We start from the raw sequence: 26,374 nt of genomic DNA on the forward strand, positions 1-26,374 counted from the left end.
GCAAAAATTGGACAGTGGCATTTTAATCAAATTGTTTTCTTCCTAGGTTAAACCATAGGGAATGTCTGCTTTCAACTCTTTTTGACCTGAAAAAAAAAAAAAGGCATTTTGTATGGCTTTTTATATGTCATGGTGTCCTAGCTTGAGCACTGGAGCAAAGTCAGAAAATCTGAGCCCTTGACTTATCTCTGTGGTTCACTGCTAGATAATGTCCAGAAAATTATTTCATGCCTTTGAGCTTCAGCTTCCTCATCTGTAAAAAGGAGAGTAACTACTTTGACTTTCTGCTGAGATTTTAAAGAGAACAAATGTGAAAGCACACACAATCACCATTTGCAAAGGGTAAGGTGGTAGACGGATGAAAGGAATAATGGTCTGTAGTTATTTTTCCTTACATGCTAGCCTATTTAAAATGTATAAGCCTCCATGATAAGTGTGGCTGATAGTGGGGGAATGTAGATGATCTAGAGACACCTGTCAACCTACAATATCAGCTTTATGTCATTGTGCCCCTTTCTTCTTTGGGGTTTATATGACTATAATATTTTAAAAACCAAAACCTTATGGGACCATTTTATAATTTGTGTCATATGAAATTTTAATTTTGCTATTTATAGTGAAAGGGAAAAAAGGAAGTGGAGTAAATAGGACATAGATCTCTAACCACTAAAATAAAGCTGTGAGTAAATGCATTTTAAGCTCTCCAAGCAAATATATATATATATATACACACACACATACATACACACATATACACACATATGTAATCACTGATTTAAAAATATATAGAATCACATATATATATATATATATATATATATATATATATATATATATATATATACATATAAAACCACTTGGCATTAAGGTTGTATAAAAATGTTGATTTTTGTTCAAGAATTTTAGAGTAGATGGAAATTTAATGTACTCAATGTAATCTCTATTTGGGAGGAGATTCTAGGGGGAATTAAAATTTGCATAGGAGTTTATTCGCTTGATTTAGTCCATCCAGAGGCTTCAGACGGTCTGGGAGCCAACTAAAGTTGTGTGGAGCAAGGTAAAAGTCAGTACATGTGTTTCTTTTCCCCTGGGGAGGGACTCAATAATTTTCATCATATTCTTAAAGAAATTCTTATCTTACCAAAGATTAAGAACTAGTGATCTCAGTTTAACAAAACACATAAAAATATGTTTTTGTATACATGTTGAATTATTCAACTCTTCAGTGCTTAGTACTTTATTAATCTTGAAGTCCTAGAAAGTGAATAATTTGGCCGGGCATGGTGGCTCACGCCTGTAATCCCAGCACTTTGGGAGGCCAAGGCAGGCAGATTATGAGGTCAGGAGATTGAGACCATCTTGGCTAACACAGTGAAACCCCATCTCTACTAAAAAATACAAAAAACTAGCCAGGCGTGGTGACAGGTGCCTGTAGTCCCAGCTACTCAGGAGGCTGAGGCAGGAGAATGGCGTGAACCCGGGAGGCGGAGCTTACGGTGAGCCAAGATCGCACCACTGCACTCTAGCCTGGGCAACAGAGTGAGACTCCATATCTAAAAAAAAAAAAAAAAAAAAGAAAGTGAATGATTTAAACACTTGAACAAAAATAAAATTTAAAAAGAAATGATTTTCTGGTCATTAGAACAAACTTGTTATAAAATATATGTCTTTTTGCTATTGCTTCTCCACTTCAACACTCATGATCATGTTTTGTTGCTCTCTATTCCCCTTATCTCATTTTTTCTGGCTGCTGGGTTAAACTTCCTGTTTTTACAGAATGACCAAAAACATTGGTGATGATGGAGGTGGAGATGACAACACTTTCAATTTCAGCTGGAAGGTCTTTACTAGCTGGGACTACCTGATCGGCAATCCTGAGACGGCAGACAACAAATTTAATTCTATCACAATGAACTTTAAGGTAGATGTACCAACTTCAAAAGCCTGCTATTTGTATTTCTAAGAGTAAAATTGGAGGCGTTCCATCTGGTCCAGCTAGTGCAGTATCTTGACAATTTACATCAAAGATTAACTCATGATTTCTGCCTACCAGGATCTTGCCATGGTTCTGATTATAACTGGAAAATCTTCCATGACCCACAACAGCACTATTATCCCTTAAAGACTTCTCTTCTCTAAATCTGGTAATAAAATGATGTTACTGGATTGAAACAGGACCCATGAGTAATAGAATAAGTTATTTTAAAAACTAGAACAATGTTCACTAATTATTTACAGGAATAAGCATAATATTTAAGTGACCCTAAAACATTATTTTGTAGTATTTAAAAAAAAATTCACTGGAGGGCAACTCGCTTGGGTCCCCTTCCACGCTGTCGAAGCTTTGTTCTTTCGCACTTCGCAATAAATCTAGCTGCTGATCACTCTTTGGGAAAAAAAAAATTCACTGGAATGAAGATTTTTAGAATGAAGACTACCCTAATATCAGGTCAATCACCGTTTGTTTGCAAGAATTCTTCCTTCTGTCTCTTACTTACCATCATTTGTTGGCAGTATTCACCTAGTTTGTAGAATCTCAGGTTTAGTTTACATTGTCATTCCTTACATTCTGATGATTGTAAAAATAACTTTTGAGGTTTTGATACTTTTAAAATGTAGCTAAGATATTCTATTTTGGGTTTTTGTTTGTTTGTTTGTTCGTTTGCATGGATACAGGAAGCTATCACAGAAGAAAAAGCAGCCCAAGTAGAAGAAAACGTCCACTTGATCAGATTCCTGAGGTTTCTGGCTAACTTCTTCGTGTTTCTAACACTTGGAGGGAGTGGATACCTCATCTTTTGGGCTGTGAAGCGATCCCAGGAATTTGCACAGCAAGATCCTGACACCCTTGGGTGGTGGGAAAAAAATGAAGTTCGTCTCTGCATGCTTTTTATGTGCTTAGAACCTGACATTTGTTTCTTTTGTGGGTTATGTTTCTTTGAGGGAACATTTAAAAAGGCCACACTTTACCTTTCACCTATCCTGCCCTTACAGTTAACCAACCCTGTTGCTTATTTCCATTCCATTCTAGTCTTATTTCTAAATCTGGACTGTCTGTTTTTCATTTTGTGACATGATGGAAAGTTAGAGTCAGAAAAGATATTAAAAAACGCATAGGCCAATCATTATGTTTTGCAGATGGGAATGATGAATATAAAGAGATTGCATTATATGTTTATGGTCACAGAGTTAGGAGAAGAGTCAGGGTGAGAACCTAGGAGTCTTGACTTCGAGTCCAAGGTTCTTGTTGCTTTCTCTGCAAATCCTTCATCTGTCATTAAAAGATCAAATTGTTGCCTGAATTTTTTGTTTTTTTTTTTTTTTTGAGATGGAGTCTCACTCTGTCACCCAGGCTGGAGTGCAGTGGCCGGATCTCAGCTCACTGCAAGCTCTGCCTCCCAGGTTTACGCCCTTCTCCTGCCTCAGCCTCCCGAGTAGCTGGGACTACAGGCACCAGCCACCACACCTGGCTAGTTTTTTGTATTTTTTAGTAGAAACGGGGTTTCACCGTGTTAGCCAGGATGATCTCGATCTCCTGACCTCGTGATCCGCCCGTCTCGGCCTCCCAAAGTGCTGGGATTACAGGCTTGAGCCACTGCGCCCGGCCGCCTGAATTTTTTGAAGCAGCCATGATAAAGCCACTGATTCCTATGTTGAATCTTATTGGAAACACTCAGATTTCTTCTCCACCTTTGGGCATGTCTGGGCTTCCCTCTGTTTTCATTAGAAGCCTAACTGCAGTATCTCCATCTCCATTTCCTCTTGCCCTGTACCTTACTTCTTCTTCCTCTAAATGCTATTCAAATGAAGAAGGCCAGCTCTTTTCCAGGAATTAAACATTATGACCACAATTTCCCTTTAGAGTATCTGCCCATTTAGTGGATCAGAGAAAGGAGGTTAGACGTAGATCATTTAGTATGAGAAAATCGTTGGTCATGAGTTGTTGCTAGAGTCTGTTCCCGTTCATAAAATGTTTGTGTGTATGATGTGATGTCATTTTGAGCTTGGGCATTTTCAAAGTATGTGCAGATTTAGGCTGTGGGAAGTGTAGACTTCCCACACTGAAACTTTTGCAGAACAGTATAGATCAAAGGAATTAAAATATGTCTTCATAAGCACAGAATTTTCTAAAAAATCTTGGACAGCAAATGATATAATCTACTTACAGAAAAAGATTCCAAATAACATTCTAAGTATTTCAGAAGTGGTACCAATAGAGATGGGACTAGATATTTTAAAGACTTTCATATACAGTCATGTCATAAAAACTTGTAAAATATAAGTCATTTAGTAGAGGGATTTTATTTATTTAAAATGAAAAATGGAGGAACACCTCAAAGCATTTACTAAGTTTGCTTTCAAAATGATCTCATAATTGTAATAGTACATGGAGGCAACATTATCGTGCAGCTTTGGTCCATTATTTATATTGGTTATGTTTTTGTGCAAATAAACCATACTAAAGGATGGGTAGTTGATTATCAATAAAATAACTATTCTTTGTAAGAACCTCTTTAACATCTATTTTAGGGACCCTCTGAGTCCTAGGGGCCAATGAAGGTAATAATGGAGATTCATGATTAACTTTACAAATTTGATGAAACCAAATTTAAATTTGCCTTGTATAAGCTTGCACAGGATCTGCCAAATTTTCTTTACATTAGTCTAAAATTATAGCATGCTGATTTTGTATTATGGCATGCTGAGATTTGGATCCTGTTGGTCATACTTATATAATATTTTAATAAAAATGACAAAAATCTCATAGCAATTGTTTTCTAAATATAGCCTGGTAGTTATTGTAATTATTCACACCACAAAGTCCACAGGAGAAAATAGGAAATGTTTGGTGGTGATAGTTTGATTCAGGTATTTGGGAAAGGAGATAGTCACCAGAGTTACCTAAAATCGGTATTTCCCCATTAGAAAATTAATACGTGTTTTGGATTCTTTTTATTGACTTCCTTTAGCCAAATAATATCATCATAAGGTTGCCAAACATCCAGGAAATAAGAAGCACATGTTTCCTACTTTTCATGTTTCTATTCTGTCTTCTCCCTCTCTCCCTCCTCTTCCCACCCCTGCATTATTCCCTTGTCTCTGAAATTATAGTCCCTTATTTCACTTTTGAAAGTTTTCTATGTTGGCTTCCATAACATTATGTCAGGTGTTCTCCATTTGTTTCTCTGAATGTCTTCTGTTTCCTTTAATAAAACTCATTTTTTTGGCCTTAAAAGTTTATGTTTGTCAAAATTCAATATTTAGGTGTAGGCCCATCTCAGGGAATTCATCCATTCTAACTGATTAAACTAGCCCATATGCTGATGATTGTCACATTAGAGTTTTCAGTTTGAACCTCCTCCTCAAGCTGATCATTTTCCATTTCTTTTGGAAATCTTGTGAAGTGCGTCACCATATCAGAATCAGTTACCACATAAAACAATATGTGTTCTCTGTGTAGAGACTGATGTAAGTTGCCGTCTTCACTATACCAGGAAACAGACTGTTACTACTGGCACGTACACACACTCAGTCACATGCCTATCCTGAGAATGTGAGTTGAATATTGTCCTTGTCATTTTATTGAGATCAAATTCTAAACATGCTTAAAATAGTCATTTTTGGTCTTAAAAAAGATCAAAGAAGCCTTGTATAAGCTTGCACAGGATCTGCCAAATTTTCTTTACATTAGTCTAAAATTATAGCATGCTGATTTTGTATTATCTTCCAAAATTCTGGCAAAAAGCAATAATAACTTTAAACACCATTAACTTAGTTTCTCCCTTGTGCCTCCTTGTAGATGAACATGGTTATGTCCCTCCTCGGGATGTTCTGTCCAACATTGTTTGACTTATTTGCTGAATTAGAAGACTACCATCCTCTCATTGCTTTGAAATGGCTACTGGGACGCATTTTTGCTCTTCTTTTAGGCAATTTGTATGTATTTATTCTTGCATTAATGGATGAGATTAACAACAAGGTAAGCCTTGTTTCTGGACTGTCCTTGCCATAAGAGTGTTGTTCAATTCCTAGTCTCACGCTTGCCAAAAATGCCTTTGAAATCTCTATTGTCTTCCTTTTCGTTTCTATCTTTTTGCTTTCTAGATTGAAGAGGAGAAGCTAGTAAAGGCCAATATTACCCTTTGGGAAGCCAATATGATCAAGGCCTACAATGCATCATTCTCTGAAAATAGCACTGGACCACCCTTTTTTGTTCACCCTGCAGATGTACCTCGAGGACCTTGCTGGGAAACAATGGTGGGACAGGTAATGCCCCCAACAGAAGTGTATGGCAATTAGTAGATTAAAAAAAGAGAGTCAATATCTCTTCCATAAGACTGTCTTTTTAAAAATTGCTTATTGGTAAAAATAGTTAAGGTTTGTTGAATGTTGGCTGTGTGCTGGCTCTGAATTTCAGGTATATTATCTCATGCTTTTGCAAATCTATCCTTTGAGGTAAATACTATTTGTATGCCCCCTTTACAGTTGTATATAAAGGAAGGACAGTTGAAAATGGTGCAAAGAGATGTTTACTATCTGTGTTATACTAAAGCACTCGATTTAGATACAGGCCAAAGCAGATATTTAAATGAAGCTCTATTTAGTGTTACTTGTTTGCTGTAAAACAAAACAAAACAAACAAACAAAAATAGAGTCTTGGGGGTGGCCAAGACAGCAGAATAGAAGCAGCTAAAGTGCTTGGCTCTCATGGAGAGGAATAGAAGGGGTGAGTAAATATAGCACCTTCAACTGAAACATCCAGGTACATGCATTGGATCTAATCAAGGAAACAACTTGACCCACGGAGAGCAGAGAAAAGCAAGGCAGGGTGACACCCCACCTGGTAGTGACATGAAGCCAAGGGATCGTCCTCTGCCCAGGGAAGTTGTGAGTGAATGCATGACCTTGGGAACCCATGCTACTCCCGTGGATCTTTGGAACCTTGTGTCAGGAGATCCCCTCAGGAACCAACTCCACCTGGGCCTTCAGTCTGACACACAGAGCTATGTGGAGTCTCAGCAGAACAGCCACTTAAGCACATGCAGAGACCCGGGAGCTTTAGATACCTGGGCTTTTCCTTTTCGGGCTTCCTGTCAAAAGTAGCTACACCTCCGGCAAAACAAGAGGTTAGAACCCCCCAACCACACCCCTTAGAAAAGGGGCTGAATCCAGTGACAGTCTGCAGGCCCCACTTCACAGCACCTCACAGAATAAAACCCACTGGCTTACAACTCCAGCCAGTCACTGGTAGAAGTGTTACACCTCCCTGAGACAGAGCTCCTGGGGGAAGGTGTGGGCCGTCATCTTTGCTGTGTGGTTGACTTGGCCATTCCATCCTTCAGGCTTCAGAGACTCCCAGCCAACCAGGGGCTGAAGCAGACCCTGAGCACAGCATAGCTGCTCTATGAAAACGTGGCCAGACTGCTTTTTCAAGTGGGTCTCTGATCCCATTCCTCTTCACTGAGTAGGACCTCCTAACTGGGGTCTCCAACCACCTCCTACAGGTGTGTTTGGGCCAGCAACGGGTCTGTACATTTCTGGGATGGAGCTCCCAGAGGGAGGGGCGGGCTGCCATCTTTGCTGTTTCATAGCCTTCATTGTTGCTACCTCCAGATAATAAAACATCTGAAGTGACTAGGGACTGATGTGGGGTCCCAATATACTGCAGCAGCCCTATGAAAAAGTGACCAGACTTTTAATGGGTGCCCATTCCCATATCTCCTCACCAGACAGGTCCTCCAGACCTCCAGCTACACTCTGCCAGAGTTATCGATCAAGTAGCAGTTTTCTAACTCCCTGGACAGGATCCCCAGGGGCAACTGAAAGCCTCTCTGCCATTACCTCTGCAAGGCAGAGGCAGTAGAACTGTTAGAACCCTTGCCTTCAAGGCAAGGCAGTAGAACTGTTAGAACCCTTGGACTAACAAAGGAACAAAGACTCTAAGTGCCTCATCCATACCTCCAACAAGCTGCAGTTGACTCCAGGAGAGAAGGCCAGTTTGTCTCTCACAGGTCCTACCTACCCCCATCTTCTGATTGTCATCAGACAGGGAACCCGAGCTTGGACCTACAACATAGACTATCCATCCTGGGCTAATTGCAAGGAGTAATTGCTGACCTACATCTCAATGGGGTGTAGCCCCCAGGAGACAAGCAAAAGACCCTTGGCCATAACCATGCTAAGGTATCTTCTTCTGCTGCCGCCAAGTTGGAGAAGAAACGTAATACTGAGATTGCCCCAGAGCTGAAGGGGCAGTCCGGGAGTGCTGAGTCATAATCTATAGCCAGCTCTCAACAGGGAAAGAAATCTACACTTTCAGAGTATTGAGAGGGAACATGCCTACAACAGTGAGGAAGCAGGGGAGCCACACAACCAAACAAGAGTCTACCAACTGACCAATATGCCTAAGTGCCACCTACCGGATCACATTCCCCAAAGCTTCAACACCAAAAATATCTCACTAACATACCTCCCTCTGAAACCAAAGACAAGTTGTCAGTTTCAAATAAAGACCCTGCGTGAAGTCTGGCCCTATGAAAACTTCCAGGAAAGATGTCTATTGACTGTATTCAATCTACATTGCATTCAAAGGAACACCTACACACAGAGATGAGGAAGAACCAATGCAAGAACTCTGGTAACTCAAATGACCAGAATGTTGTATGTCCTCCAAACAACCATACCAGTTCTCCAGCAAGAGTTCTTAATGAGTCTGAGCTAGCTGATATGACAGAAATAGAACTCTGACTATGGAGAGGAATGAAGATCATTGAGATTCAGAAGAATGGCAAAACCCAATCCAAGGAAACTAAGAATCACAATAACACAATACTGGAGCTTAAAGACAAAGTAGCTGGTATAAAAAAAGAAGCTAATAGGTCTCATAAGGCTGAATAAAACAATACCAGAATTTCACAATGTAATCATAAGTATTAACAGTAGAATAAACCAAGCTAAGGAAAGAATCTTAGAACTTGAAGACTGACTCTGAAATAAGACGGTCAGATAAAAATAAAGGAAAAAGAATAAAATGGGAAGAACAAAACGTGCAAGAAGTATGGGATTATGTAAAGGCCAAATCTATGAATCATTGGCATCCCTGAAAGGGAGGGGGAGAACGCAAACAACCTGGAAAACATATTTCAGGATATTGTCCATGAAAACTTCCCCAACCTTGCTAGAGAGGCAAATTTGCTACCAGTCCTTGCTAACAGTCAAATTTAGGAAATACAGAGAATTCCTGCAAGATTCTATGCAAGAAGATCATCCCCAAAACACATACTTGTCTGGTTTTTTCAGGTCAAAATGAAAAAACGTTACAGGCAGCCAGAGAGAAAGGGTAGGTCACCTACAAAGAGAACTCCATTAGGCTAACAACAGATGTCTGAGCTGAAACCCTACAAGTCAGAAGTGATCAGGGCCTATATCCAACATTCATAAAGAAAAAAAACCTTCAACGAAGAATTTCATATCCAGCCAAACTAAGCTTCCTAAGCAAAGGAGAAATAAGATACTTTTTGGGCAAGCAAATGTTGAGGGAATTTGTTACTACCAGACCTGCCTTACAAGACATCTTGAAAGGAGCACTAAATAGAGTAAGGAAAGACTACTACCAGCTAATACAAAAGCACACTTAATTACACAGACCAGTGACACTGTAAAGCAACCATACAAACAAGCCAGCATAATAGTCAGTGAACAACACAATGACAAGATTAAATCTACACATATCAATACTAATCTTGAATGTAAATGGGCTAAATGCTCCATTTAAAAGGCACAGAGTGGCAAGCTGGATAAAAAAGCAAGACACAATCGTATGCTGTCTTCAAGAGACCCATCTCATGCTTAATAACACCCATATGCTAAAAATAAAGGGATGGAAGAAAATCTGCCAACCAAGAGAAAACAGAAAAAAACAGGGGTTACTTTCCCAATTTCAAGAAAATCCTCAAAAAACAAAAAACAAAACACACACACACAACAAAAACAGACTTCAAACCAACAAAGTTCAAAAAAGGCAAAGAAGGGCATTACATAATGGTAAGGGGTTCAATTAAACAAGAAGACCTAACTATCTTAAATGTATATGCACTCAATACAAGAGTACCCAGATTCATAAAGCAAGTTCTTAGAGACCTACAAAGAGACATAGGCTACCACCACCCAGTAATAGCCCAGACCCTGATGAATTCACAGCTGAATTCTACCAGATGTACAAAGAAGAACTGGCAATATTCCTACTGAAGCTATTTCACAAAATTGAGGAGGAGGAGGAGGAACTTCTCCCTAACTCATCCTATGAGGCCAGTATCATTCTGCTACCAAAACCTGGCAGAGACACAACAAAAAAAGAAATATTCAGGCCAATATCATGAGGACCATCAATTCAAAAATATTTTCAACAAAATACTTGCAAACCAAATCCAGCAGCACATCAAATGGCTAATCCACCACAATCAGGTAGGCATTGTCCTTGGGATGGAAGGTTGGTTCAACATATGCAAAACAACAAATGTGATTCATCACATAAACAGAAATAAAGACAAAAACCACATGCTTATCTCCATAGATGCAGAAAAAGCTTTCAATAAAATTCAGCACCCTTCAAGTTAAAAACTCCCAATAAACTAGGTATTGAAGGAACATACCTCAAAATAATAAGAGCCATCTATGACAATCCACAGCCAAAATCATAATGAATGGACAAAGCTGAAAGCATTCCCCCTTGAAAACCAGCACAAGACAAGGATGCCCTCTCTCACCACTCCTATTCAACATAGTATTTGAAGTTCTGGCCAGGGCAATCAGGCAAGAGAAAGAAATGAAGGATATTAAAATAGGAAAAGAGGGAGTCAAATTATCTTTGTTTGCAGATGACATGATCCAATATCTAGGAAACCCCATTGCCTCAGCCCAAAAGCTTCTTAAGCTGATAAGCAACTTCATCAGTCTCAGGATACAATATCAATGTGAAAAATTGCTAGCATTCCTATACACCAACAACAGGCAAGCAGAGAGCCAAATCATGCATAAACTCACATTCACAATTGCTACAAGGAGAATAAAATACTTAGGAATACAGCTAACAAGGGAAGTGAAGGACCTCTTCAAGGAGAACTACAAACCACTGCTCAAGGAAATCAAAGAGGACACACGCAAATGGGAAAACATTCCATGCTCATGGATAGGAAGAATCAATTTTGTTAAAATGGCCATACTGCCCAAAGTAATTTGTAGATTCAGTGCTATTCCCATTACACCAAGATTGAAATTCTTCACAGAATCAGAAAAAAACTATCTTAAAATTCATGTGGAACCAAAAAAGAGCTCGTATAGCCAAGACAATCCAAAGAAAAAAGAATAAAGCTGGAGGAATCACTCTACCTGACTTCAAACTATACTACAGGGCCACAGTAATCAAAACAGCATGGTACTGGTACAAGAACAGACACATAGACCAATGGAACAGAATAGATAACTCAGAAATAAAACCACACACCTACAACAATCTGATCTTTGACAAACCTGACAAAAACAAGCAATGGGGAAAATATTCCCTATTTAATAAATGTTGCTGGGAGAACTAGCTAGCCATATGCAGAAAATTGAAACTAGACCCCTTCTTTACACCATATACAAAAATTAACTCTAGATAAGATTAAAGGCTTAAATGTAAAACCCAAAACTATAAAAACCCTAGAAAAAAATCTAGGCAATATCATTCAGGACATAGGCACAAGCAAAGATTTCATGACAAAAATGCCAAAAGCAATTGCAACAAAAGCGAAAATTAACTAATGGTATCTAACTAAACTAAAGAGCTCCAGTAAAGCAAAGGAAACTATCATCAGAGTGAACAGACAACCTAGAGAATGGGAGAACATTTTTGCAATCTATCTATCTGACAAAGGTCTAATATCCAGAGTCTACAAGGAACTTAAACAAATTTACAAGAAAAAAACCTGAATCCCATTAAAAAGTGGGCAAAGGACATGAACAGACACTTCTCAAAAGAAGACATACATTCGGCAAACAAGCATACGAAATAAAGCTCCATATCACTGATCATTAGAGAAATGCAAATCAAAACCACAATGGCATACCATATCACACCAGTCAGAATGATTAGCAGTAAAAAGTGAAAAAATAATATGCTGGCAAGGTTGCAGAGAAAGAGGAATGTTTATACACTGTTAGTGGGAGTGTAAATTAGTTCCACCATTGTGGAAAGCAGTATAGCGATTCCTCAAAGAGCTAAAAGCAGATCATTCAACCCAGCCATTCCATTAGTGGGTATATACCCAGAGGACTATAAATCATAAAGACACAGGCATGCAAATGTTCTTTGCAGCACTATTCACAATAGCAAATACATGGAATCAACCTAAATGCCCATCAATGACAGATTGGATAGGATATATATATAATATATATATATTATATATAATATATATATAACATATATATATATAATTAACATATATATTATATATAATTATATATATACACCATGGAATACTATGCAGCCATAAAAAAGAATGAGATCATGTCTGGTGCAGAAAAATTGATCTATTATCCTTAGCAAACTCATGTAGGAAAACCAAATACTGCATGTTCTCACTTATGTGGGAGCTAAATTATGATAACTCATGAATACAAAGAAGGAAACAACAGACACTGGGGTCTACTTGAGGGTGGAGGGTGAGAGGAGGGAGAGGAGCAGAAAAGATAACTATTGGGTCCTGGGTTTAATATCTGGGTAATAAAATAATCTGTACAACAAACTCCCTTGACACAAATTTACCTATGTAACAAAGCTTCACATGTACTACTAAGCCTAAAAAAAAAGTTTTTTTTTTTACATAGATAGATTATTTGGGGAGTACACATTAAGAAATTTTAGTAATGTCAATTTTTGTCAAATAATTTTCCCTTAAGAGAAATACAATACTATTTTAAATCATTTGTTTTCACGATGATTTTGTAAATAACCCCAGCCCAAAACTAGCCATACTTTATCAGAGAAAAGAAATAATGTTTCATATGGCTTTCCATCCCTTAAGGGAAACCAAGACAAATAAAACCAAACAAAACTCAAGAAAAAAATCTACTTCTGATCTCTTATTTTTTACAAATCCAATTTATATTTTGAAAAGCTTTTATGATTTTATGTAGTTAGAATCGATATTCCTAATGTGTAGCCCATAAAGTGATTTTGGGGTTTCAAATTATCATTGAGAACAGCCTTTGTCATAAAGATTCTGTATATTACACAACAGTTCAGTTTAGTTCTGAATGTAGTCTTTGTGAAATTATTTGAATAATTTTTTACTGCATTTTTTGTAAGATAACATAAAAAATGAAAGACTAGCATTAGTTTTATAAAATTCATATAATTTAAACAAATATGTAAATCATATCTTCAGCCTCAATCAGATGCTCATCAAACTTAAGCCAATCAAGATTTCAGCTGTGAAAGAAAAAAATAAGGGAAGTGTGTATAATGTTAGACATATATCATTAATTACTGAGTACAAAAATTATGGTATAATTGGGAATTCTATTTTACTTTATTTGTTAAGCTTTCAGGAACTAGGTTTTTTTTAAACCTGTCTGTAGTGATTTTCCTTGCTTCATCATCTTTTCTTACTGCCATTTGTAGTTGGATTTCCCCCTTATTTTTCACCTTCCTTTCTCCACGGAAGCATTAAGCTCTAGTGGGAAAGTCTGCAGAAGTGGGCCAAGGGAAAAGGGGTTGTGGTTCTGACTGGAATGGTGATTAGGCAGATGGAATCTCTGGGAACAAAAAGAACATATAGGACCTAACAAATCTGAGTGTGGTAAGGTCTGGCCTTTAAGAGATCACTATCTGTATCCATGCATCTAAAATTTCTATTCTTTAACTGCTTAAAAAATATGCCTACAGAAATAGTAAAGGCAGCTGCTTTGCATGTAATGTTAGATATGCACCCTAATTCATTGTTCTGTGAGAGTATTGCAGATGTTTCCTCTTCTCCTCCATGGATACCCTCTGCTTTGATTCTCTCCAAGGATGCTATGAGACTAAAAGCACTTATTGTTTTGAATATAGGATAATGTGATTGCTTCTTTACTTCTGTAGATTCCCAAGAAATCATTCAGTTTCATCCCCACTGGATTTGATAGGTGGGCAGCAGAGACATTCCTCTTTAAAGCTATATTCTGAGGTCTCCACTTTGGGGAAGGGGAGAAAGCAACAGCTGAAGATAACCACAACAATGGCTAATGTGCCAAGTATTTCCTCCCCAAATTTTTACATTTCACTCTGAGAAACATTATATTATTATTCCCATTTTATACATGAGAAGACTGACACTTAGGTAATTTGCTCAAGATCTCTGAGAAAGTCAATGACAGGAGCCCTAATTTAGCCTACATAGTCTGCTTACAGAGTTTGTGTCTTTGTTCACAGCGCTAAATTGTCCCCTAGTTAGCATCAGCACATACTCCCCAAACTCCTGCCTGCAATGTCTATATTTGGTGGTCCTTTATGATGTTCCTTGCCTATTGTTTTCCCTTCACCTATTCATAAATTATTCCTTTAGCTTTATTGATCAAAGCTGCATTTTAACTAATGTCATGTGTGCAAAGTTTTTAGGTGCAGAGTGTGGGGTTTAGCAGGAGGCCTGTGTGGGGGCTGTGCTCCCCATCCTGACAAGCATACAAGGAACTAGGATGATATCCTTGAGATTGGCTGGGCTACCATTTTTTGGATTCCCTTTCTTTTAAAATATATTTTTCCTAAGGTATATGAATAAACATTTAAAATTTTTAATACAATGTATTGGAGGAACCCACCCCTGATAGTTAATGTGGGTTCTTTTCTATTTCCCTAAGTGTCAGCTGGTTTGAGAAATAAAGGGAAAGATTATAAAAGAGAGAAATTTTAAAGCTGGGTGTCTGGGAGAGACATCACATGTTGGCAGGTTCCATGATGCTCCCTGACCCGTAAAACCAGCAAGATTTTATTAGCGATTTTCAAAAGGAGAGGGAGTGTACGAATAGGGTGTGGGTCACAGAGATCACATGCTTCACAAGGTAATAGAATATCACAAAGCAAATGGAGGCAGGGCAAGATCACAGGACCACAGGACGGGGCGAAATTAAAATTGCTAATGAAATTTCGGGCACGTAATTTCATTGATAACATCTTATCAGGAGACAGGGTTTGAGAGCAGACAACTTGTCTGATCAACATTTATTACGTGGGAATTTCCTTGTCCTAACAAGCCTGGGAATGATACAGGAGACTAGGGCTTATTTCATCCCTTCGGCTTCGACCGTAAAAGACAGCCATCTCCTCAGGGGCTGTTCATAGGCCTACCCTCAGTGCTGCATTCTCTTTCTCAGGGATGTTTCTTGCTGAGAAAAAGAATTCAGTGATATTTCTCCTATTTGCTTTTGAAAGAAGAGAAATATGGCTCTGTTCTGCCCAGCTCACTGGCAGTCAGAGTCCAAGGCCATCTCCCTTGTTCACTGAACATTGCTGTTATCCTGTTCCTTTTTCAAGGTGCACAGATTTCATATCGTTCAAGCACACATGCTCTACAATTTGTGCAGTTAACACAATCATCACAGGATCCTGAGGTGACATACATCCTCCTCAGCTTACAAAGATGATGGGATTAAGAGATTAGAGTAAAGACAGGCATAGGAAATCACAAGGGTATTGATTGGGGAAGTGAAAAGTGTCCATGAAATCTTCACAATTTATATTCAGAGATTGCAGTAAAGACAGGCATAAGAAATTATAAAAGTATTAATTTGGGAAACTAATAAATGTCCATGAAATATTCACAACTTACGTTCTTCTGCCATGGCTTCAGCTGGTCCCTCCATTCGGGGTCCCTGACTTTCTGCAACAATGGTGTTTGAATCCTCTTCAGATATTTTATGTGAAAGTTAGATCGCTGCTTGGGAAAGAATAGAATTTCAACCTTTGGGATGAGGATGCTTAAGAGGATGTAGAGGACTTCCAAACCACTCTGAAATGTTTTCTTACCTGAAGAAGTCTTCTAGACCTGGCAGTAGAAACCTAAAAATATCCCTCATAGCCTTCCTCTAATTGATGCTAGTTATTCGAATCTGAGCTCAACATTGCCTGGAAAGGGCGGGCATGGAGGCATGTATCTGTAGTCCCAGTTACACAGGTGGCTGAGACAGGAGGATTGCTTGAGTCCAGGAGTTCCAGGTCAGCCTGGGCAACATAGCAAGACCCCTGTCTCTAAATACATACATACATACATACATACATACATACAAAGAACTGCTTCAGGACGGGAAAGGAGATAAAGAGTATGAAGGAGAAAAAATTGTGTCCAAAAATAATCACAGGAATACTATCAATCATTCATTCATTTTGTATTTATTGAGTGCACAGTAATTGCTGGGCATTGTGCTAGATACTAGAGATACACTGGGGAACAAATATGGGTCAAAAATTGTAAATTTACCATGGTAACAAGCACTACAGGGATGAAATGCATAGATCCTTGAAACTTTTTATAGGGAGTTTATGCTTGTCAGGGAGTTGAGAGAGACTGCTAAATTAGTGATGTTGTAGGGATGCATAGTTGCTGGCATAAACTGAGTCAAGAAACAGGTGTAGCAAGAGTGATTGAGTAGAGTAAGACCAAATACAAAGGCCCTGTGGCTTGGAGAAGTGTGAAGTTTGAGGGTCTAAAAGAAGGCCAGTGAGGCTGGACCAGAAAAGACAAATATAAACACAGAAAAGGGAAGAGAAATGCAAAAAAGAATATGGATAGTTAAGCAGGGGTCAGATTACGCAGAAACTTTCAGATTACGCAGAAACATTTCACTCTCTTGCTCCACTTTTCTACTCCGGTTGTTGCAGCAAATAACTGCCTGTAGCTGTTACCTGATGGCATCTAGACTGTTGTGCACACATATTCTCACCTTTACCCCAGCATTCTCTGCAGTCACCACATGGAGCATTAATACTCTATGGGGCCATCCTTAACTAATGGGAAATGAGAGCTGGTGGATAAATATGCCCCTCTTCTGTCTCTTGAGTGGGCAATTCTGAGGCTTATTCTATATGTCTACTAAGTGGGTCCCCAGAAGGATTAAGACCCACTTACCTTAATAGTGATAGCTTGTAACACACCTTGGTGGAGAGACTTTCTCTCCTTTGCTGTTTTATTCTTCCCATTCCCCTCTCCTGTTCTCTGATACTACATCCCCAAAACTGCTACTGCTTAAAAGCCCTTGTCACAGGGGAAAGGGGGAACCAAAGCTGAGGCTGTCTCTTATATTTACATACTTAAGTTTCAATTAACTTTTTGTTTGCATTGTATTTATTTGTAGCTAACATATTTATGGCAGATGATATGCCCATCTTCCATTTATAATTCCATTCCATAATAGTAACAATACCTCATAAAAATAAACTATATTAAAGTTAAAAGAAATATCAGATAAGTAATAATTCACATGGTACTTGGATATGGCAAGGTTTGTGAAGATTGTACATGACAGCACAGGATTTAGGAAACACTGTTCTGAGGTGTGAAGCTAGAATTCAACCTAACAACTCCTAGTTAAATGATCCTTTACCTTAAGAGATAATTCTTATTCACTAGTTACTTTAGAGGGGAGTCTATATACGTAGCTGGAAATAAAAACCAAAAGATTTCTCAGATGGAATAGCACTAGTACTTCTGGCAAAATATATCCTGTTAGATGTTCAATGTCTTCAGCTGTAGGGCATGAATTACTGAGAAGGAACAGAAAGGGAAGTGCAAACATGAGCTATCATGAAAATGTGTAATTGTATGTCTATTTTTATATTTATTGCCTGTTGCCATATGGGAAAATAGTGAACTTCCCTTGTAATCCATAGCACACACACTTCGCACTTTGCACATAAATTTAAGCCCACCTGAATTTGAATCCAACTGACATAACCAGTTTCTAATTTTCCATATTTTTTCTTTTCATATACATGTTATGAAATACATACACATAATATGTATATATACATAGGGTCTCTGTTAACAAATGAGTTCATACCACATACACTGTTTTGGAAATTAAAAAAACACATATTTCCTATTAGAGCATAGCATTTTTTGTACCTTTAAAACAACTTTGTTGAGCTACAATTTACACATAATATAGTTCACCCATTTAAAATACATGATTTGAAAATTAACAAAGTTATTGAGGACATGAACTTAGCTCTGGATCAAGTGAGCCTAACAGATATCTACAGAACTCTCCACCCAAAAACAACAGAATATATAGTCTTCTCAGTACTACATTGGACTTGCTCTAAAATTGATTATATGATTGGAAGTAAAACACTCCTCAGCAAATGCAAAATAACTGAAATCATAACACAGTATCTCAGACAACACAACAGTCAGATTAGAAATCAAAATTAAGAAACTCACTCAAAAGCACACAACTACATGGAAATTGAACAATTTGCTCCTGAACGACTCCTGAGTAAATAATGGAATGAAAGCAGAAATCAAGATGTTCCTTGAAACTAATGAGAATAAAGACACAATGTACCACAATCTCTGGGACACACTTAAAGCAGTGTTAAGAGGGAAATTTATAGCACTAAATGCCCACATCGAAAAGCTAGAAAGATCTCAAATTAACATCCTAACATCACAACTAAAAGAGCTAGAGAACCAAAAGCAAACAAACCCCAAAACTAGCAGAAGATAAGAAATAACCAAGATCAGAGCAGAACTGAAGGAGATAGAGACACAAAAAACCCTTAAAAAATTCAACAAATCCAGGAGCTTTGTTTGTTTTTTGGAAAAAATTAGTAAAATAGATAGACCACTAGCTAGATTAATGAAGAAAAAAAGAGAAGAATCAAATAAACACAATAGAAAATGACAAAGGGGATATCACCACTGATCCCACAGAAATACAAACAACGAACAGAGAATACTATAAACACCCCTATGCAAATAAACTAGAAAACCCATAAGAAATGAATAAATTCCTGGAAACATACACCCTCCCAAAACTGAACCAGGGAGAACTTAAATCCCTGAATAGACCAGTAACGAGTTCTAAAATTGAGGCAGTACCAAATAGCCTACCAACCAAAAAAAGCCCAGGATAAGATGGATTCACAGCTGAATTCTACCAAAGGTACAAAGAGGAGCTGGTACATTTCTTCTAAAACTATTCCAAGCAATTGAAAAGAAGGGACTCCTCCCTAATTCATTTTATGAGGCCAGCATCATCCTGATACCAAAACCTAGCAGAGATAAAATGAAAAAAGAAAACTTCAGGCCCAATGAACATCAATGCGAAAATTCTCAATAAAATATCAGCAAACCAAATCCAGCAGCACATCAAAAAGCTTATCCACCATGATCAAGTTGGCTTCATCTGTGGAATGCAAGGCTGGTTCAACATACACAGATCAATAAACATGACCTACAGAACTAAAGACAAAAATCACATGATTATCTCAATAGATACAGAAAAGGCCTTTGATAAAATTCAACATGCCTTCACGTTAAAAACTCTCAATAAACTAGGTATTGATGGAACATACTTCAAAATAATGAGAACCATCTATGACAAACCTACAGCCAATATTATACTGAATGGGCAAACCTGGAAGTGTTCCCCTTGAAAACTGTCACAAGACAAGGACGCTGTCTCACACCACTCCTATTCAACATACTATTGGAAGTTCTGTCCAGGGCAATCAGGCAAGACAAAGAAATAAAGTGCATTCAAATAGGAAGAGAGGAAGTTAAATTGTCTTCGTTTGCAGATGACATTATCCTGTATTTAGAAAACCCCATCATCTCAGCCTGAAAGCTTCTTAAGCTGATAAGCAACTTCAACAAAGTCTTAGAATATAAAATCAATGGGCAAAAATCATAAGCATTCCTATACACCAACTACAGACAAGCAGAGAGCCAAATCATGAATAAGCTCCCATTCACAATTGTTACAAAAAGAATAAAATACCTAGGAATACAGATAGGAACTCTTCAAGGAGAACTACAAACCACTGCTCAATGAAATCCGAGAGGACACAAACATATGGGAAAACATTCCATATTCATGGATAAGAAAAATCAACATTGTGAAAATGGCCATACTGCCCAAAATAATTTATAGATTCAATACTATTTCCATTAAAGCACCATTGACATTCTTCACAGAATTAGAAAAAAGTATTTTTAAATTCATATGGAACCAAAAAAGAGTCCTTATAACTGAGAAAATCCAAAGCAAATAGAACAAAACAGGAGGTGTCACACTACCTGACTTCAAACCATACTACAAGGCTATAGTAACAAAAATAGGCAGACACACCAATGGAACAGAACAGAGAACACAGAAATAAGATCGTACACCTGATCTTTGACAAACTTGACAAAAACAAGCAATGGGGAAAGGATTTGCTGTTTAATAAATGATGCTGAGAAAACTGGCTAGCCTATGCAGAAAATTGAAATGGGACCCTGTCTATACACCTTATACAAAAATTAACTCAGCATGGATTAAAGGCTTAAATACAAAACCCAAAACTATAAAAACCATAGAAGAAAATCTAGGCAATACCATTTAGGACATGGGCATGGGCAAAGATTTCAAGGTGAAAACATCAAAAGCAATTGCTACAAAAGCAAAAATTGACAAATGGGAATTAATTAAACTAAAGAGCTTCTGCACAACAAAAGAAACTATCATCAGAGTGAACAGACAACCTACAGAATGGGAGAAAATTTTTGCAATCTATCCATCTGACAAAGATCTAATGCCCACAGTCGACAAAGAACTTAAACAAATTTATGAGAAAAAACATACAACCCCATTAAAAAGTGAGTGAAGGACATGAACAGACGCTTCTCAAAGAAGAGATTCACGCGGCCAAAAACCATATGAAAAAACACTCAACATCACTGATCATTAGAGAAATGCAAATCAAAACCACAATGAGATACCATCTCACATCAGTTAGAATGGTGATTATTAAAAAGTCAGGAAACAACAGACGCTAGTGAGGCTGCAGAGAGATAGGAAGGCTTTTACACAGTTGGTGGGAATGTAAATTAATTCAACCATTGTGGAAGACAGTGTGGCAATTCCTTAAAGACCTAGAACCAGAAATAACATTTGGCCCAGCAATCCCATTACTGGGTACATACCCAAAGGAAAATAAATTATTCTGTTATAAAGATACATGCCCACGTATGTTCATTGCAGCACTATTCATAACAGCAGAGACATGGAATCAACCCAAATGCCTATCAATGATAGCTAGATAAAGAAAATGTGCTATATGTACACCATAGAATACTATGCAGCCGTAAAAAGGAATGAGATCATGTCCTTTGCAGAGACATGGATGGAGGTGAAAGCCATTATCTTCAGCACACTAACACAGGAACAGAAAACTAAATGCCACATGTTCTCACTCATAAGTAAGAGCTGAACAGCGAGAACACATGGACACAGGGAGGGGAACAACACACACTGGGGTCTGGTGGTAGGTAAGGGAGAAGCGAGAACATCAGGAAAAACAGCTAATGCATGCAGGACTTAATACTTAGGTGATGGGTTGATAGGTGCAGCAAACCATCACGGCACATGTTTACCTATGTAACGAACCTGCACATGTACCCCAGAACTTAAAATAAAAAAAAAAAAGACATAAAAAATTAAAAAAAAATACACAATTCAGTGGTTTCTAATATATTCACAGTTATTTATCCAGCATCATGATAGCATTTTGTTTTAAGAGCTTACAATATACCATTGTGCAGACGTTTAATTTCTTTTATTTAATTAGTCTCCCAAGCATATTTGAATTTTTCCATTTTTAATCTGGAAGAAGCAGTACTTTCATGATTGTATGCATAGACTTGTGCACGTGTGTGTATATTGCTGTCATAGGCATTTCTAAAAGTGGATTTTCTTGGTCAAGCTCCAAACACTTTAAAATGTGATGGATCTTAACAAATTTCTTCCCGATGTTGTGCCCAGTTTAACTTCCCCATCAGTTTATGCTCGTGCTGGTTCACCACACTCACCAATATGAAGAAGCATGGATTTTGCATTTATCACTCTGTGAGGCAACAACTCATTGCTTTCATTTGCATTTTTATTATGTGGGGTTTAGGTATTTTTCAGTTTTAATGGACTGTTTGCATATATTCTTCTGTGAATTTTTAATTTGTGACTTTTGCTCGTTTCTTTCTTTATTTCTTTATTGGATTGCCCACCTATATTCATACTGATTTGTAAAAGCTTTTAATGTGTTAACAATACTCACCCTCTATCATATATGTTGCAAGCACTTTTTCCACATTTGTCTTTCAAGTCTGTAAATAGTGCTATTCACCACATAAAATTTTAAACTGCTGTGTGGCCAATAGTTTCCTGTTTTTGGTTCTTATACCATGCTCATAACATTTCTCAGTAAGAAGAAAACTTTTGATTTAGTAAATGGGAAATAATTATTTTTAAAGTAATAAAGTCGGGGTGAAATATTTTTTATTTACTTGATATGACTAGTTGTTTTCTTCTTTTGCCATTAATTGCAGTCTTCAAGCCAATGCTTCTTTAGAAACATGACAGATTTAATACCAACACTAGGACCATTTGAAGACAGAGCTGTGTGTTTTAATAGAGATAATATCTCAACAGGAGTTTGTGCGGCTGACAGTCTCTGATGTTCTGACCACCTATGTCACAATCCTCATCGGGGACTTTCTAAGGGCATGTTTTGTGAGGTTTTGCAATTATTGCTGGTGCTGGGACTTGGAGTACGGATATGTAAGTATGATGTTACTTTTGCTCTTGTAAGGTTTTTCCTTTGTAATTCATCATTTACACACACTATATAGGAGAAAGGCATCATAGAGTTTAGTGGATGGGATCACCTTTTTAGGTGCCAATAAATGACGTCCAATGAGTACATTTATAATGCAGAGAAGGTCAGACTTGAGTATCATGGTTTACAATATTCTAGTAAAATTAGCACAAAATAGCATAAACAATGGACCTCAACTTGTTAGTTGAAATGTTGAACTCAGTAAATCTTGGCCCTGTAGCCCACCTTCTCCCTATAAAATTACTAGCATTTCTAGAAGCAGGGAAAGGTGGCTAATATCAACTGCATATTCTAATATGCCTTTGAATTCTACTAAACTCCTGGATACTACCGTGTGCCAGTCACTGTGCAGTAGATGCGGGGGATAAAAGGATTTGATAAATATGGTACTTGCTTCACAAAGTTCACAGTCTAATAAGAGCTTGACAGAGACACACGCAAGAGACTGCAGAAGCCTCAAGGAAGGCCTAGTTTGCTGTCATGCATCTGGCAAGTGGTGGAGCTGAATTCTGGCAGGGGCGGCTTCTTTTCCTGAAACAATGGCTCGGGTTTCTCAGAACCACACTGGTGCTGACTCCACCACCAGCTTTCCCTCTATGCTCAACCGCAGGTCCCCCAACAAAGTCTGAGGACAACAGCACAGTCATCACTCAGTGTCTAGCACATCGCCTGGTTTCCACTGTCCTCCTTTGCAGTCAAACTGGCTTCATTCATCCCGGAAAATATGACCTGGGGGGTTGGTAGTACTCATTTGCTTAAAATCTTCCAGTGACTTCTCAAGTACTTAGAATGATTTCCATATCCCTTTCTAGGCCTTCAGTACCCTGGATGATCTGCTTCTTTTCTTTCTTTCTCAAGTCATTTGCTACCACTTTTGCTCTTGCTTTGTAAAGTTCACAAACATGGGCTGCTTTTTAGGCCCAAACGCAAGATGGCCCTTGCATTTGTAATTGCTGTTTCTCTCGCAGAGGGTGCTGTTGCCCTAGAACTAGGAATGGCTGGTTTTTTCTTGTTGTTAAAGACTCAGCTATTATGTTACCTCCTTAGAGCTCTTCTCTGACCACCTGTTCTAACGTAGCTAATCAGGCACTGTTTATATCAACACACTGTTCTGTTTTCTTCATAAGATGTGCATCTACTTGACATTACTCTTGTAAAATGTACTCATGGTCTATCTCCCTTTGTTAGAATGGATACTCTATGAAAACAGAGGCCCTGACCTCTGTTATTTGAACTGTGTGAGTCACGTAGCAGGCATCATGTCTTGACTGGCTGTTTGAATGTTGAACCTCCTCATTTTTGCACCATCAAGGCAGCACTGTCTATTGCCAGAACTCTGCCGCCTTTGAAGCATGTGCCCATGGAGTCTCAGTGTAATGTTTTTGAGTTATTGAACCAGTAATGCTTCTCTCCTCACCAGTGAGGGAATATCCTTTATAGCTGATCTTCTGTTTCTTTTATCTCCTGCCCTCTAGTCTCTAGATAAGTCCTACAGTTAGGACTATTTTCAAGATTTCAGGCTAGGTCTGTCTGGCTGTCTGACTTTGAGATGGTACCTTTTATGAGGTCATCTCCATCACCCTCATTGAAAGTGCCTCCTTGGACTGGCCAAAAGCAGTTAGGTAATGCTCTTCGGTGAACGACAGTGAGGTAATGGCCATAGATACAGGATGCTCTTGTGTTGTTTTCCCATTCTTTGCTATGAGGTATTCAGCTGGCTTGGTTTCATTTCTATTTTCCTTGCCTGATTCAGCTCCTCTGAGGCAGACATAAAAATTGCCATTTCTTCCTTAGACCATTGCTTGGCTTGTGCTTACCTTTTATCCCTTGGCTGCTTTCTTCTTAAGTGGCAGAAAATCTGACTGCAAATAGGAAGTCAATATTACATGACCTGGATGCATAAAAGCTGTAATTAAATGACTGTAATGTATTATTTATTGACTGCTGACAGTGTTCCTGGGTTAGTACAAAGTACAGGGAAAAAGACAAGTTCCTGTTTTAGGTCACAGAGAAGGAATTTTCTCCCACGTTACCTTTGGAAGGCTCAAAAAAGCTCTGTCAGAATCAAAACAAGTTTTAAAACATTAATGATGGATGATGAATCTTTGATGTAGATCCCATTGTCATTGACTTACCAAATGGATAGCTTACATGGGTGAGAGCCTACTAGGTGCAAGCTATTATGAACAAACTCTGTGCTAGGTGATAAAGCAATACAGGGATGTAGAAGATGTAGATTTACGTAGAGGTTGCAAATGTGGCCTGCAGGGTGGATTCAGCTAATGGTTATTTTTGTGTGGTATGCCCAGTGGTGGTGTTTGTTTTTGTTTCATTTTTTATGAGCTAATTTTTTTTAAATGAGAGCTTTTACATAAAAACACATGGATTTCTTGTTTTTCTTGAAAGCCTGGCAAAATTCAGTCTGTATTCCCACTAGGGAGAAATTGGCTAGAGTTGAGAAACCACCGCCATCTGCAGTTGGGATATTCCTTCTCCAGTTCCTCACACTCTTCACCACTCTTTTCTCTTGCAAACTCCCGGTATCAATAGAGAAATCAATTGTATGGCCCTTTGGAAGAGAAAGTGTGTGTGTGTTTGCGTGTGTGTGTGTCTGTGTGTGTGTGAGAGAGACAGGCGTGCATCAGTAGAAATGCAGACATGGAGGAGGAGACATTTGAACTAAGTCTTTTTTTTTTTTTTTTTTTTTTTTTTTGAGACGGAGTCTCGCTCTGTCACCCAGGCTGGAGTGCAGTGGCTGGATCTCAGCTCACTGCAAGCTCCGCCTCCCGGGTTTACGCCATTCTCCTGCCTCAGCCTCCTGAGTAGCTGGGACTACAGGCGCCTGCCACCTCGCCTGGCTAGTTTTTTGTATTTTTTTTAGTAGAGACGGGGTTTCACCGTGTTAGCCAGGATGGTCTCGATCTCCTGACCTCATGATCCGCCCGTCTCGGCCTCCCAAAGTGCTGGGATTACAGGCTTGAGCCACCGCGCCCGGCCTTGAACTAAGTCTTAAAGGATGATCAGGATTTCAAGAGATGAAAGGAGCAGTTCCTGGTGGAGGGACAAGTATAAGACAAGGTCCCAGAGCTAGACAGTATGGACAATCCAGGTATAAATTAAAAAAACTAAAATGAGGCTGTTTTAGAGCAGAAAAGGCTGATAAGAAGGTTTCTCTGCTATTCTCCTAGACCTGCTAATCAACAATATGGTTTCAGAAAGTACCTGTCATGAAGGGAAGGACAACCTGAGATGGGCAGAGGAGATACTTGAGAATTCTGTCAGAAATAAAATATAAAAACGTGATCCTTTCTGATACACACATGCACCCACACGTACACACACACACAAAGCACATTTTTTTCTTCTGAATTCCAAAAATAATGCCAGTTTATTGTAGAAAATTTGGAAAATATAAAAAAGCTAATATGAAAATAAAAATCATAGGTAATCTCTGCCACGAATGAGATTATTTGGATTGTT

General features: G+C 38.3%; 1 protein-coding gene across 1 annotated transcript in view; it reads left to right on the plus strand.

Moving 5' to 3' along the window:
* TMC1 (transmembrane channel like 1) overlaps nt 1-26,374 on the plus strand; it is a 180,833-nt gene that overhangs the window by 127,543 nt on the left and 26,916 nt on the right. Inside the window, exons 11-15 of the mRNA XM_023213110.1 lie at nt 1,777-1,921; nt 2,677-2,871; nt 5,801-5,980; nt 6,106-6,267; nt 22,708-22,836. Of these exons, the coding sequence (XP_023068878.1) occupies nt 1,777-1,921; nt 2,677-2,871; nt 5,801-5,980; nt 6,106-6,267; nt 22,708-22,836 (811 nt within the window). The remainder of the gene's footprint in view (nt 1-1,776; nt 1,922-2,676; nt 2,872-5,800; nt 5,981-6,105; nt 6,268-22,707; nt 22,837-26,374) is intronic.

This window comes from Piliocolobus tephrosceles, chromosome 14 (assembly GCF_002776525.5).
Source record: "Piliocolobus tephrosceles isolate RC106 chromosome 14, ASM277652v3, whole genome shotgun sequence".
NCBI lineage: Eukaryota > Metazoa > Chordata > Mammalia > Primates > Cercopithecidae > Piliocolobus > Piliocolobus tephrosceles.